This window comes from Ornithorhynchus anatinus, chromosome X2 (assembly GCF_004115215.2).
Source record: "Ornithorhynchus anatinus isolate Pmale09 chromosome X2, mOrnAna1.pri.v4, whole genome shotgun sequence".
In the NCBI taxonomy this organism is placed as follows: domain Eukaryota; kingdom Metazoa; phylum Chordata; class Mammalia; order Monotremata; family Ornithorhynchidae; genus Ornithorhynchus; species Ornithorhynchus anatinus.
In genome coordinates, this window is record NC_041750.1 from 1,185,722 (window position 1) to 1,199,992 (window position 14,271).

Consider the following 14,271-nt stretch of genomic DNA (forward strand, 5'->3'; position numbering starts at 1 on the left):
GACGTGGGTGGCTTTTTTTTTTTATTTTTCCAAAGCGCTTTTCACATGACACACATCGTCTGTTCTCCTCACAACAGCCTTGTAAGGTAGAGAGAGGTGGGTCCGAACATCCCAATTCTAAAGATGGGGAAACTGAGGCCCGGAGAGGGGAGGTGGCTGGCTGGGGGAGGAACCTGGCCTCAATCCGTGTTCCGAGCCCGAGGCTGTTTCCGCCACACCATGCTCCTTGTGAAATTCCGAGGGCGGAGGCCGGGGCCTAACCAGCAAAGGTAACAGTGACTGTTCCATCCGGGCCTCAGTTTCCCTGGCATCGGTCTTGTGGGGGTGGGGGCGGGAGCAGAGGGGGAGGGCTGAGTCGGCCCGCCCAGAGGCTGGACGGGAGGGCTGGTGGCCGGCCTGGACAGTGGCTTCGGCCCTTGGTGTTCTAGGCACGTAGGTCGGGCGTTGGGGGGTGGGCGACCCTCCTGGGGCGGGGAAGAGATGTGCCCGGGCCCGGGGGCCGGGGGCCGGGGGCAGGGCCAGGGGCCGGCAGTGGGGCTGGTTTGATTGCACTTGTGGTGGTGGGGGGAGGCCTACACCAGCCTGAAAACCCCAGCAGTTTGAGTCTGCTGGGACCTCAGGCAGGCTCTCCCCCATCTGGGTCCGGCCTGGGGGGGGGGGGCAGCAGCTAGGGGAGCCCCCTCTCCCACCCCCCTTCCCCGTTCCGGAGGGCTCCAGGGGGGGCGGGGAAAGTGGAGACGTCGGGGTTGGGGGACAGGCTCCCTTGAGAGGAAGAGACTGCTCATAGTAGACCCCAAGGAGGGGCGGGAGTAAGATTTGGTATAAAAAAAGACGCTCGTGCGGGGAGGGCGACTCCTAACCCTATCCCCCTCACCCCACCACCTCCCCCTTGCACTGGGCAAAGGGGGGAGGGAGGCGGGGGAGGCAGCGGGGGAGGGGTTCAGGTACCCCCCACCCTCTGCGGGCTGCGGCCCCTATTGCACATGAGAGTTCATTCAGGGCTTCAGGAGAGAGGTCCTTCTAGACTCTATAGGTTTGTAGGTAGCTCTCTCTCATACATATATTTATCTATCTAGCTATCTGTCTATAGATAGCATACTCTATTTCTATAACCTTCCAGGGGGCCAGAAGGCCGAGACTCTAGAACAGCCGGGCTTGTTTCTTCAATTCGTTCCTCTTCCAGAGAGCCAGCCGGTCAAACTCGGACATGGCCATGCCGAAGATGTGGCGGAATTCCTCCGGGGACAGGTGGCGCTGGAAGGCAGGGGGAGGGCAGGTTGAGGGCAGGTTGAGGAGAGCTGGAGGGCGAGGACCAGCAGGGGAAGAGGGAGAGGGAGGGAGGGGGGACTCAGGCCCTGGGAATGAGGTGGGGGCAGAGGGTCCAGCAAGAAGGCAGGGGATGTGGAAGGAGGGGGCGAGGGAGGAGCTCCATCTTGGGTCGGGGGTCCGTTCTCCAGGGCCGGGGATCATCATAATTTTCATCCCATCTTTGTCAACAGGGTTTATTGATAGCCCACTGGGTACAAAATCTACCCTCCGTGGTGTTTCCAAGTACGAAGGACTGTATATATATATATACAGGTGTATATATATATACCTAAGAGCCCCGGATCATACATATAGGAACCAGGGCTCTGTATATATACATATATGTGATCCAGAGTTTTGATTTGGGTACATATTTGGGACGGAACTCTGTAATAATAATAATGATGACAATAATAATACTTACTGAGACTGTGAGCCCCACTTGGGACAGGGACTGTGTCCAACTCGATCTGCTTTTATCCACCCCAGGGCTTAGAACACTTCCTGGCTCATAGTAAGCACTTAACAAGTACGATTATTCTTTGTCAACCCATACCACTAATAATAATGATAATAATTACGGTATTCGTTAAGTGCACACTCTGTGCCATGCACTGTAGTAAGCGCTGCAGTAGATTTAATATAGTCAGGTCGGACACGGTCCCCATCCCACATGATGTTGGTATTTGTTAAGCACTTACCATGTGCAGAGCACTGTTCTAAGCGCTGGGGGAGATACAGGGTAATCAGGCTGTCCCACGTGAGGCTCACAGTCTTAAGGGTTCACAGTCTACGGGAGAGGGACTTGCAGGTGTTTTATTTTTTACATTTCACAGATGAGGAAACTGAGGTACAGAAAAGTTAAGCTCTTTGCCCAGGCCGAACAGCGGACAGTGGAGCTGGGATTGGGATGCAAATCCTCTGGCTCCCAAACCCAGGCTCTTTCCACTGGGGAACACTGCTTCCATAGAGGGGACTTACTATGTAAAGAGCACTGGGCTGGGGTCCTGCTTTGTATAGACTATTTTGGGCACCTACTGTGGAGGAGCTCTGTACTGGGTGCCCTCCATGTATAGAATTTTCTGCTGGGCACCTACTTTGTGCAGCGTGCTGATCTGGACTCCTGCTGCTTGCAGGGCGCTGTACTGGACGCCTGCCGTGAGCAGGGCATTGTACTGGGTTTCTACTGTGCGCACTCTTCAGCATTTGGAAGAGTAGGCGCTGCCCCTAGATTTCCCTTCCCTCATTCCTCACTGCCCCTGGACCTTTCTCGGTTTAACTGCGGCCCTAGGGGTGGGCCGAGAGGCTGGGATAGAGGGGCCCTTGGGGGCTCTAAGTGGTCGCCCCCTCCTCCTCCTTTGACTTCAGCAGGGTCAGAAATGCCCCATCTCTTCCCCGGAACCCATGTGAAGGGGGAGAAATGCCCCTCGCCCTCTTACCTCCAACCGGGTCCGGTCCACGTCCTTGGGCAGCTGATTGCGTCCCCTGGTGGTCACCAGCAGCAGTTCGTAGGGGTAGATCTAAGGGGCAACGGGATCGTGGAAAGGGCCAGTAACGCTGGCGAAGGAGGCGGCAAGCCAGGGGGCGAGTGATTGGGAGCAAGGTCAGGGGTTGTGTATGGGGGGAGGAGGTGGGGGGGGGAAGAGGCTGAGCAGCAAGATCGAGGTGCCCGGCCCTCCCCTCCGACCCTCTCACCCTGGGGTACTCATCAGGGGTCCCTGCTAATAATAATAACGGTATTGGTTAAGCGCTTACTACGTTCCAGGCACTTCACTAAGGGCTGGGGTGGATACAAGCAAATTGGGCTGGACACAAGTCCTCGTCCCACGCGGGGCTCAGAGTCTCGATCCCCATTTTACAAAAGAGGTAACGGAGGCACAGAGAGGTGTAGTGACTTGCCCAAGGTCACAAAGTAGACAAGTGGCTGAGCCGGAATTAGAACCCGTGACCTTCTGATTCCCCGTCCTCTATCCACTATGTCAGGCTGCTTCATCATCACTATATAAGAGCTTGCTATTAAGGGGTAGGTACAAGATAATTAGGTCAAACACAGTCTCTGTCCCCAATGGGGCTCTCAATCTGAAGGAAGAGTCAGAGGGTGGAGGGTCCTGGACAAGAGCGGTTGAGATCCCCCCCCCCCCATCTGACCCCGTGAGTTGGCGTCCAAGGGGTTGGGGGAAGGGGTTTGGGTGGTCCCTGACAGGGTGACTCTGGATCAGCAGAGACTGGGGGCCACGGGACAGGGCTGGAGGAGGAGAGAGGGAGAGCGAGGGAAGGGGATGGAGGTGGAAGAGGAGGAAAGGGGAGGGAAGGGGAGAGGAAAGGGGAGAGAAGGGGAAGGGAGGAAGGGGTGGGATCTTACCTTGTACTCTAAGAGACGGCAGAGAGAAAGACAGACAGACACACACCACACACGTGAAGACCAATCAGTTGTGTTTCCTTTTTCCTCCCTTCACCTTCCCAAGCCTTGACCCCCTCCTCACGGGGTGCTGTTCCAGTGGCTTCTGTCCCTGGGAGGAGCTGCCCACCCGGGGCCTCCTCGGGGTCGAGAAAGGGGTGGGGGCAAACCGGTGGGTGGAGACCAACTCCCACCCTCCGACGTCCCCAGCAACTCAGAAGAGGGGTCCCGGAGTGGTGCGTGGGTGGAGTGGGAAAAGTGTAGACATTCCAAGCGCTTAGTTCAGTGCTCTGCACATAGTAAGCGCTCAATAAATACTACTGAATGAATGAATGTAGACGGCAAAGGGTAGGGAGTGTGGACAAGGCCGCCCCTCGATGACCGGTCCCCACCCTTTCCCACCGACTCCACCCCGACTACATACAAGAAGGTCCAGAGCTCTCGGGGGGAGAAGGGAGGAGTCTGTAGGAGACCCCCACTCACCACGCATGCCCCAGTTGACTGCGTTCATGCTGTCGTAGTGGAAGAGCTCCGAGCTGGGCGCCTGGAAAGGAGACGTATTTAGGATTTGAGAGCCCCCCTCTCCTCCCGCCCCTCCTAAACCTATGACCCTCCCCCGCACCTCCACTCTGGGCTGAAACAGGATTTCAACCTACCAGTGGGAGGAATTGGGGGAGGTGACTCGCTGAACCCCTTGAGGGGCTCACGGGCGATCATCATCATCATAATTATGGTATTTGTTAAACGCTTCCTACGTGCCAAGCATTCTTCTAAGCGTTAAGGTAGATACAAGGTAATCAGGTTGTTCCTCATGGGGCTCATCACTGTAGACAGCACCACCATCCTTCCCGTTTCACAAGTCCGTAACTTTGGCGTTATCCTTGACTCTTCTCTCTCCTTCGTACTCAATCTATCATTAAATCCTGTCGGTACAACTAATCACTGCATTGCTAAAATGCGTTCTTTCTTCCCCATCCAAACGGCTACCATGTTAATCCAAACATTTATCCTATCCCGCCTTGATTACCGTTTCTGCCTCCTCGCTGACCCGCCAGCCCTCCTGTCTCTCCCCACTCCAGTACACACTTCACTCTGCTGCTCGGATCATTTTTCTACAAAAACGTTCAGTACTTATTTCCCCACTCCTCAAGAACCTCCAGTGGTTGCCCATCCACCTCGGCATCAAACTGATGTTCCTTACCACCGGCTTTATAGCACTCAAATCATCTCGCCACCCCCCTCCTACCTCACCTCACTACTCTCCTCCCCTTCAACCCAGACCCTTCACTTTGCTGCTCTAATGCCAGCCTACTCGCTGTGCTTCGATCTGGTCTTTCTTGCCACTGACCTCTTGCCCACGTCCAGTCTGGCCTGGAACGCTCTCTCTTTTCATATCTGACAAACAATGACTCTCCCCACCTTCTCAAAGCCTTACTGAAGCCACGTCTGCTCCAAGAGGCCTTCCCTAAGCCCTCATTTCCTCTTTTCCCACTCCCTTCTGCGTCACCCTGACTTGCTCCCTATATTTATCACTAACCCCCAAAGCCCCCAGCACTTTCATGCATAGCTGTAGTTATTTATATTAATGTCTGCCTCCCCCTCTAGATTGTAAGCTCACTGTGGGCAGGGAATGTGTCTGTCATATTGTTGTGTTGTACTCTCCCAAGCGCTTAGTACAGTGCTCTACACATTAAGCGCTCAATAAATATGGTTGATTGATTGATTTCTCTCTATTCTGGATTTACTCTCCTACCCCTTAGAGTCGGCCTAGTGGCGGGAGCATGGGCTTGGGAGTCAGAGGACATGGGTTCTAATTGTAGCTCTGCCACATGCCTGCTGTGAGGCCTGGGACAAGTCACTTCACTTCTCTGTGCCTCAGTTACCTCATCTGTAAAATGGGGATTAACTGTGAGCCTCACGTGGGACAACCTGATTACCCTGTATCTACCCCAGCGCTTAGAACAGTGCTCTGCACACAGTAAGCGCTTAACAAATACCAACATTATTATTAGTAGTAGTATTGAATGAATGAATGAATGATGCGGAGAAACGTCGCCCCCTGGTGGCGACACTTACTCGGTGCAGCCCGTTCCTCCGGTAAGCAGGCAGGGAGGCGGATTTGGAGATGAAGGGATCTGGAGAAGAGGAGAAGCCGACGGCGTCACCGCGGGCCCCGAGACCGAGACCCCACTCGTCTGAGAGAGCGGCGAAGCCCTGGGCCGTGAGCGCCGAGGGGAGGAAGAGACCAAATCTTCTCCCTCCAGTGACTCAGCTGAGACCATCCCAAACCCCTGACTCTGTCCCAGGGACCCAGCACAAGACCACCCAACACCCCAGACTCTCCCTTCTCTCCCCAGGGGTCCAGTGTGGACCATTCAACACCCCCGACTCTGTCTTCTCCATCCCTGACTCCCAGTGGACCCAGCACGGACCATCCCACACCACTGACTCTCCCCTCTCCATCCCTGACTCTCCTTCAGTGTCCCAGGATGGACCATCCAACACCCCTGATTCTCTCCTCCCAGTGACGCAGAATGGACCATCCAACACTCCTAACTCTTTTTTCTCCATTCACGACTCTCCCCCAGTGACCCAGCTTGGCGAGCGGGGCCCCCAGAGAAAAGGGGTCCCGGGGGTGGGCGAGGATGGGGGGCTCTCCTGGTCCCGCGGACGTGCCGCCGACCGGCTCTCGGCCTCTGATGCCACGGGTGTTGGTGCGTGGTTTGGGGAGGGGGCTGGGCGGAGGGAGGGGCAGGGGAGACTCACGAACCGCTGTCCGCCAGGTAGTGAGATCGAGGCGCTGCGAAGAGACGGAGGTGGGGGCTCAGTGGGGGCAGCAGCGGCTGCTCAGAGCCCACCCAACGGGGCAGAGATTCTCGCTCTCTCCCTCGCCCCGTCTCCCCCATCCTTTCCTTGTCCAAATCGGAGTCCTCCGGCCGGCTCGCCCCAGGGAGGGTCCGTGGTGTCGCTGGTCGCACCGGGCTCTGTAACCATCCCGCCCCTCCTCCCCCCAAACTGGCCGAGGTCATCGGTGACCCCGCCGGCCTCCGGGGCGTCCTTACAGCCGTTGAGAGACGCCTCGTAGCTGGTCGGGTACAGGGCCTCTCGGCTGCTGGTGGAGCTGCGTGGCGGGGTCCAGGGGTCGGCGTACGAATGGGATCGCGCCTTCATCTCCTCCTTCAGGATCAACCGGCCAATTCCGCTCTGAATCTGGGTCACGGGCAATATCCCCCTTCAAATGCAAGGTCCTCGAGGCCGGGGCCCTCATTCTTCGTCCGCATGTTTCTGAGGGACTACCACCTCGCTTTGCACACCAGGGGCGCCCAGTACAGTGCTCTGCACGCAGCAGGCGCCCCGTGCATTCTGTGATGACGATAAGACAGATGATGGGGGAAGGGAAGGGGTCCGGACAGGGGGACCAGTGCAGGGAGGGGCTGGACCCTCGCCCGGCTGGAGGGTCTCCCTCCCTAGTAATAATGATGATATTTGTTAAGCGCTAACTACGTGCCCAGCATTGTTCTAAGCGCTGGGGTAATTATAATAATGTTGGTATTTGTTAAGCGCTTATTATGTGCAGAGCACTGTTCTAAGCGCTGGGGTAGATACAGGGTAATCAGGTTGTCCCACGTGAGGCTCACAGTTAACCCCATTTTACAGATGAGGTAACTGAGGCACAGAGACGTTAAGTGACTTGCCCACAGTCACACAGCTGACAGGTGGCAGAGTTGGGAGTCGAACCCACGTCCTCTGACTCCCAAGCCCGGGCTCTTGCCACTAGGCAATGCTGCTTCTCTTCGTCTCTAGACTGTGAGCTCGTTGTGGGCAGGAATTTGTTTGATGTTATATTCTTCTCTCCCAGGCGCTTAGTACAGTGCTTTGCGCACAGTAAGGGCTCAATAAATACAATTAATAATAATAATAATGATGATAGTAGAGTCTGTCTCCCGACCCTGCTGGGGGCTCTGAGAAGGCGGGGCCCGGGACGGGGTCTCGGCAGGCGCGGGGTCGCTCACTTTGTGCAGGCTCCGGTCGTAGTCGTCCTCTTCTCCCCCGGCAGAGAATCGCCGTGCCCGGGGCACTGCCAGGAGACAAGACCGCTCAGTCCCGGGGTGGGCAGAATGTAGAATATACTTGGTAACAGAGCTTTGGCACAGAAGATGCTGGTGACATTTGTGCGTTTGTGAGAATGCAGAGAGGTGATTTGGAAGGATTAGGATTGTGTTGTGTGGGCAGTGTGTGTGTGTGTGCATGTGAGATGCTGAGGGGTGATTCGGAGGGATTGTGATTGAGTTTGTGTGCACGGCATGGTGGTGTGTGTGTGTGTGTGTTTGTGTGTATCTCTCTGTATGTGTGTGTGTGTGCTTGTGTGCACGCGGGTGCGAGGAGCTGGAGCTGGGACAATCCCGCCTCCTCCCCTCCTTGGGACCCTCCTCACCTTTGGGCGACCCGTGGTGCGTCCAGAAGTCAGACTCGGAGTGGCAGTAGGGGTCGGGGGAACCGGCGGGGAGGAACTCGGAGGCCTGCCGGATGTCCTCGCTGGTTTTGCTCTTCGTGGCTGCGGGCGAGCGGGTGCCTGCAAGGGGCCCCCGGTGGCATTGGGAACAGAACTGCCCCCTCGTCCGCGGGCGATGACCGCTCCGTCCAGGCGACGGGACACCGGAGAGGCGCCCGGAGATTTGGAGGAGGGGAGCGGGAGGGGACGATGCCTTTTGGGTTCCCCTCCCGGCGACCCCCGGGGAGAAAATGCCATAGCAATTCCAGAACCCGGCGGGCCATAAGGACTTGGGGACCCCCATCTCCCGACCCCATCGTCCCTCGCAGCTGACACCTAGGACCACCCGCCTCATTTGTAAAATGGGGATCAAGATTGTGAGCCTCATGAGGAACATGAACTGTGTCCAATGTGATTACCTTATATCTACTCCAGCGCTTAGGACAGTGCCTGACACATAGTAAGCGCTTAACAAATACCACAGTTATTATCCCGCCTCTAGTACAGTGCCTGGCACATTGTAAGCGCTTAGCAAATACCATAATTATTATTACTTACGGGGATGCGCCGGGGAGGGCCGGCCGGGGCAGCGGGGACACCGCCAGAAAGAGAAAGGAGACACGAAGTTAGCTCGTCCCCAGGACATCAAGGCGTTTCTGCTCCCTTCCCTCGACCACCCTCTCTATTGGGGGAGGAGGGCGAGACAAGTGGTGGGGACCCCTCCCCCCGCCCCCACCGGTCCCCTCCCTCCTCCATTCCAGGGATCTCCCACCAAATTTGCTCCCTGGGTTTGGACAAACACCCTCTCCTACCTCCCATCAGCTCCCTAATCCTGGCATCTTGGCTAGAGTGCCAGAGTAGGCACTCGATCAATACTGATTGATTAACTGAGAGGCCGCACTGGCTTGCCCCTACACTACTCTGTGGACACCCAAAGAACCCCCCAAAAAAGGGGACAATCTGGGGGTCCTGCAGCCTCTTCCCTCGCCCCGATCCCCATAGACTTCAACAAGACCCCCTTCCTCCTCCCCCAGCCGCGGACCGCCCATACCATGCCGTTTGTAGATGGGAGGTCGCCGATAAATGCTACTCTCTCCTGCGGCTACCCGTGGGTCGGGCGGGGGAACGTGAGTGGCCAGAGCGAAGAGGTGGACAGTGGATAAAGTGAGAGGGTGGTCAGTTTCTTGGACCCCTACCGTCCCCCACCCATCACTTGGGCCGCCCGGTCCCTCTGTCTCAGACACCCAGCTGGCTTCTAATGAAACTTCCAAACTGGATCCCTCGAGGTTGCTGGGGGGCGGGCCGTCTCGGGGCCGGGGTGTGAAGTGAGCATGCTTAGCACATTCCCCAGGCAAAGATGGGGTTAGTATTGAAGCATGTGCCACCACAAGCTCGCCACAAGCTCTCTGAAGTGTCCCCAACCCCACCTGGCCCAGACTCCCAGAGAATGCTGAAGCCCCACTGAGGCCAGGTTCAGGGTTTGCCAGCTTTCCTGGCCCATCCCTCATTCATTTCAGACCCCTGGGCCCCTGAAGGGAGGTGGGAGCAGGGAACCACCAGAAGCAGCCCTGTACTTCCATAAACTGTAAGCTTGTTGTGGGCAGGGAGCGGGTCTACCCACTCAGTGGTGTTGGACTCTCCCAAGTGCTCTGCACACGGTAAGCACTCAATAAATTCCACCGATAGATTGATTGAACTTGGAGGTGTACTAAGTTCTTAGAAGAATACAATGCAACAGAATTGGCAGGCACATTCCCTGCCCATTAATGAACTTACTGTCTAGAAGGGGAGACAGACATTAATATGAATAATTTATAATATATAATCTAAAGATACAGACATAAGTGCTGTGGATGGTATCGATCTGCCTCCAGCTTGACAAGTGGGCAGACAAGGGGCTGGTTGTCTGAAGAACCGGGTTCTTGCCCCAGTTCTGCCACTGCCTTGCTGTGTGACCTTGGGGGAGGTACTTAACCTCACTGCATCGCTTTGAGCCCCACTTCCAGACTCTCCTAAGGCCATGGAAAGAAAATAAGCCCCAGGAAACCTGGGTCTACATCCCAACTCTGTCTCCATCCTCCTGTGTGATCTCGGGCAGGTGACTTAAGCTCTCTGAGCCTCAGTTTCTGAGCCTTGGTTTCCTCATCTGTAAAATGGGGAGGCTAACTCTTGGCTTCCGTTACTCCTCAGGGATATTGTGAAGATGAAATAGATGAGAAATCACATGGGGAAAAATGAAGAGTGCATTTCAGGGACGAACTCCTCAAGCCTTCAGCCCAGTGCTGCGTTAGCACTCGCTCACACGGAGGAGAAGGCAGAAAAGAAAGGGGGCAGGGGAGAGGGCAGGAAGGAAAAGGGGATGGGAACAGGGAAGAAGAGAAGGCACTGTGGTCCCCTGCCAGACCAATGATTCACTCTGGTTCCCCTTCCTGTCTCTGTCGCTGACGATCCCCCGTAGATCCCTAAAAGCAGGGAGCACGTCTCCTACCCCTACTTTACACTCTCCAAACAGCCTTGGAAAGTACTCTCCAAATAGTAGGTGCTCAACAATACTGTTACTACTAGGAGAAGCCCAATACGGTGCACTGCACACCATAGGCCCCCACCGTAGCGCTCCGCATACAGCGGGCGCTCAGTATAGTGCCCTGCAAAAAGGAGAGGCCCAGTACACTATTAGGACCTCAATCAATTGCGAGGATGGGGGTGGTGACGATGATGGGGGTTGGTGATGGAAATGCTTGCCTGACTTTCAGCCTGGGCTGTGGGGAGGGGCCGTCCCAGAGAAGCTGGGGCCTCCCACCCTCCCGGCAAAAAGCAGATGGGAGCAGGGAGGAACGCAGCAGCGAGATGCCTGGGACACGCGGGGCGGTCCACGCCCATGGACCTGTGCACGGGTGGACACTGAATGGGGTGGGGGGAGAGGGGAGGGGACGGTTCATGCCACAAACACTCGCATGCGGCGGCCGAGCGGCCCGGGGTTGGGGGCGAGGGGGGCGCGGAGCCTACCTGGGATGTGGAAGTGCTTGGGGGCCTGGTAGGCGGTGGGCGTGGGGGAGCGCACGTCCAACTGGCTATGGAAGGGGGAGCTCCTCCCACTCTCGGACCCTGCAGCGCGGACCAACAGGGGGGCGGGCCGGCAGGGGGGCAGGGTGGGGCGGGAGTGACATGAGAGAGACCAGGCGTGAAGGAGGAGGGGTGTGGGAGGAGAGGGACCAGGGCAGAGGGGCCGGGGTCAGGAGGGACCAGGAGCAGAAGGGGCGGGGCCGGGGCCGGGGGGCTAGGCCAGCAGGGGACAGGGGCAGAGGGCGCAGGGCCAGGAGGGGACAGGGGCAGAGGGGGCGAGGCGGGGGAGGGACCAGGGTCAGAAGCAGGGGCCGTTAGATGCCAGCTGGGGTTAGTGAGGCATCCAAGCAGCGGACTGAGCCGAAGATGAATTGGGAGCGGAAGAAAGGGGGTCCTGGGAGCTGGGGCTGAGTCAGGGCATCGTCCCCCGCCCAACAACCCCGGGGTGTCTATGGGGGTGGAAGCCCCTCTTCCGCCCCTCCCCGTGCATACTGCCGAGAAGAGCCACCTGCCAGAGGATTCCCTAGCGGTTCCCCACGTTGCTGGTTCCCTAGATCGGACCTCAGCTCAGCAAAGGGGCAGAGGTGAGGAGGAGGAGCAGGGCTTTGGTCTTGGGCCCTCGGAATGGCGGTGGCCAAGGCCTCGCCGCGGTCTCCCTCTGCTCCTCGGGGGGCCCATGGGGCTCCCGCTGTCCTCACCCGAGCGGTAGTAGTGGTGAGGCGAGCGGGGGGTGGTGGGGGACATTCCGTGCCGACTGTAAGTGGGGGAGTCGATGTAGCCTGGGCTGGAAGCGCGTCTCTGCCGCAGGTCCAAGCCCTCGTGAATGTCCTGCACCGGGAGGGCAGAGGAGGGGCGAAATCGGGGGGAGACGAGGGGCGGGTTGGGGGGGAGACGAGGGGCGGGATGGAGAAGAGGCGTGGGTTGGAAGGAGAAGAGGGGCGGGATGGAGAAAGAGGAGGGGCGAGATGGGGGGAGAGAAGGGGGTGAGAAGAGGGGTGAGATGTGGGGGGGAGTGAGAGAGGCGGGGCGAGATGGGGAGAGGAAGGGAGGATCGTGGAGATGAGGGGAGAGGAAGGGGAAGGAGAGGCAGGATGGGGGAGAGAGGAGAGAAGCGGAATGGGAAGGATAGGGGGTGGGATTAGAGGGGGAGGGAAGCTGCATCAGATGATGGCAGGGCCCGTGGCAGGGCCCTGCCGTCAGAATCTGGGAAATCTATTCCTGCAAGACCCTTCTCATTCGAGGGTACAGCGCTCACGGCGTAAGTGTCCAGTACAGTGCTCTGAGCCCAGTAGATGCCAAGTCCAGTGTTCTGCACACAGCCGTTGCCCCATACTGTGCTCTACACACCGTAGTTGTGCACTCAGTAAAGGATTTAGTGATTGACCCATGGTGGCATAAGGTAGAACAGATAACCCTCCCCATACACACACACAGGACGGAATATTCCCATTACCTGGGAATATGGAGACAGCGTTCCCAGCGACTGAAGAACCATGGAAAAGAGCAGACAGACAGAAACCAAGGCAGAGACAGAATCAGCGGCAGAGAGGAGTGGGAGAGCGAGATTATAAAATCAATGGGGAGAGGTGCATGGCGGAGCCCTGCCCTATATCACACTGCTGAATCTCTGGCACCCAACCCCCACCCACCTCAGCCCTCAGTCCCTCCCATTCCAGCTCATCTGAGCTATAGGCTGCCAATCAGAGAGAGGCCAGGGTTACTCGTCTGCAAGACTCAAAGTGCCAATGCCAGAAACTGCCAGTTATATATTGGCTAGAGCTATGAGATGTCAATCATAGATTGGCAGGAAAACCGCCAATCATAGAGGTGCCAGGGTTATAGCCTGGCAGGCCCAGAGGAGCTAGGCCTGTGGTCTGGTTAATCAAGAGGTGCTGGGGCAATGGCTTGATTTACCCGGAGGTGGCAAAAACAGGATCTGGCAGAACCAGAAGTGCCAGAGCTATGAACTGTCTGTTTCACAAGGCACCATGGTTCCAAGCCTATCAATTCCAGGCTAACAGCGGCAAGGCCTGGCACAAATAAAACACGGATCAAACTCCCAGTGGGCTCCCCAGCCTCCAGTGCCCACAGAGCAGAACCAGTTGCTGGCCTGCCCTGGGCAGACCTGTGCTCCCACTCCGCCTGGTACCTCCCCACAGCTCCAGCGGGCCAGCATCTCGTCTGAGGTGTAGCGAGGATAGGGCTCGTAGGAGGAGAGGTCGGGGTGCTGGACCTCGTAGAGGGCCTTGACCTTGGGCAGGGCCGCCAGGTCTCTGTAATTAAGGATCTCGTGGTCCACCTTAGCCTGAGGGGGGTGGGGCGGAGGCGGAGAAGCAGAGTGGGAAAGAGGGAAAGGACAGAGGGACGATGAGGCAGAGAAAGGCCCGCCCCCAGCCCCCCTCCCCTCCCCCCCAGAGGCAAAGTATCAGCCCAGAAAGGAAGGAAATAGCGTAAATCCGGGCAGTGGAGGGGCTAAATCGGTCAGAATCACTGAACTTGGGTTGCCTTTAGATAGGACATTAGGTGTCCACACTGTAGCTGACTTGGGGTGTTGCTGCACCCTCTGCATTTTGTGAGCTCCTTGAGGGCAGGGAGTATGTGACTTACCCTCCTGCTCCTCTATTGGTAAATCACTTTTGTTTGTGTCTCCCCCATTAAATTGTAAGCCCTTAGGGAGCAGGGAATACGTACTCTCTCAAATGCTTAACACAGTGCTTAGCACACTGTAGAGTCACAGTACAGCATTCTGAACACCTTAGGGGCCCAGCACAGAGCTGTGCACATGTTAGGCATGCAGCACAGAACTCTGACACATTAGGACCCTTGAAAAGAGCTCTGCATTCAGGAGGCACTTAGTACAGCACCCTGCACATAGGAAGCATTCAACAAATAACACTGTTTGATTGCACAGAGAAGGAACAGTTCTCCCCCCACCCCCTGCCCCTGGGCTGACTGGCAGAATGGAAGAAGAGGGGGATGGGGCCGATGAGATGGGGATCAGTTGACCTTC

General features: G+C 57.1%; 1 protein-coding gene across 8 annotated transcripts in view; it reads right to left on the reverse strand.

The window, feature by feature from the left end:
• ABLIM3 (actin binding LIM protein family member 3) overlaps positions 1-14,271 on the reverse strand; it is a 34,824-nt gene continuing 20,553 nt past the window's right edge. For 2 of the 8 annotated variants that reach the window (XM_029052967.2, XM_029052966.2), the window contains exons 10-23: positions 13,387-13,566; positions 12,715-12,744; positions 11,960-12,089; positions 11,205-11,303; positions 9,250-9,300; positions 8,142-8,261; positions 7,720-7,784; positions 6,769-6,916; positions 6,477-6,506; positions 5,783-5,841; positions 4,190-4,250; positions 3,671-3,678; positions 2,748-2,828; positions 1-1,254 (exon numbers count right to left, since the gene is read on the reverse strand). In XM_029052967.2, coding sequence (XP_028908800.1) covers positions 1,141-1,254; positions 2,748-2,828; positions 3,671-3,678; positions 4,190-4,250; positions 5,783-5,841; positions 6,477-6,506; positions 6,769-6,916; positions 7,720-7,784; positions 8,142-8,261; positions 9,250-9,300; positions 11,205-11,303; positions 11,960-12,089; positions 12,715-12,744; positions 13,387-13,566 — 1,176 coding nt within the window. In that variant the 3' untranslated portion in view covers positions 1-1,140. The remainder of the gene's footprint in view (positions 1,255-2,747; positions 2,829-3,670; positions 3,679-4,189; positions 4,251-5,782; positions 5,842-6,476; positions 6,507-6,768; positions 6,917-7,719; positions 7,785-8,141; positions 8,262-9,249; positions 9,301-11,204; positions 11,304-11,959; positions 12,090-12,714; positions 12,745-13,386; positions 13,567-14,271) is intronic. The other 6 variants (XM_029052969.2, XM_029052970.2, XM_029052971.2 and 3 more) reach the window with 6 other exon arrangements.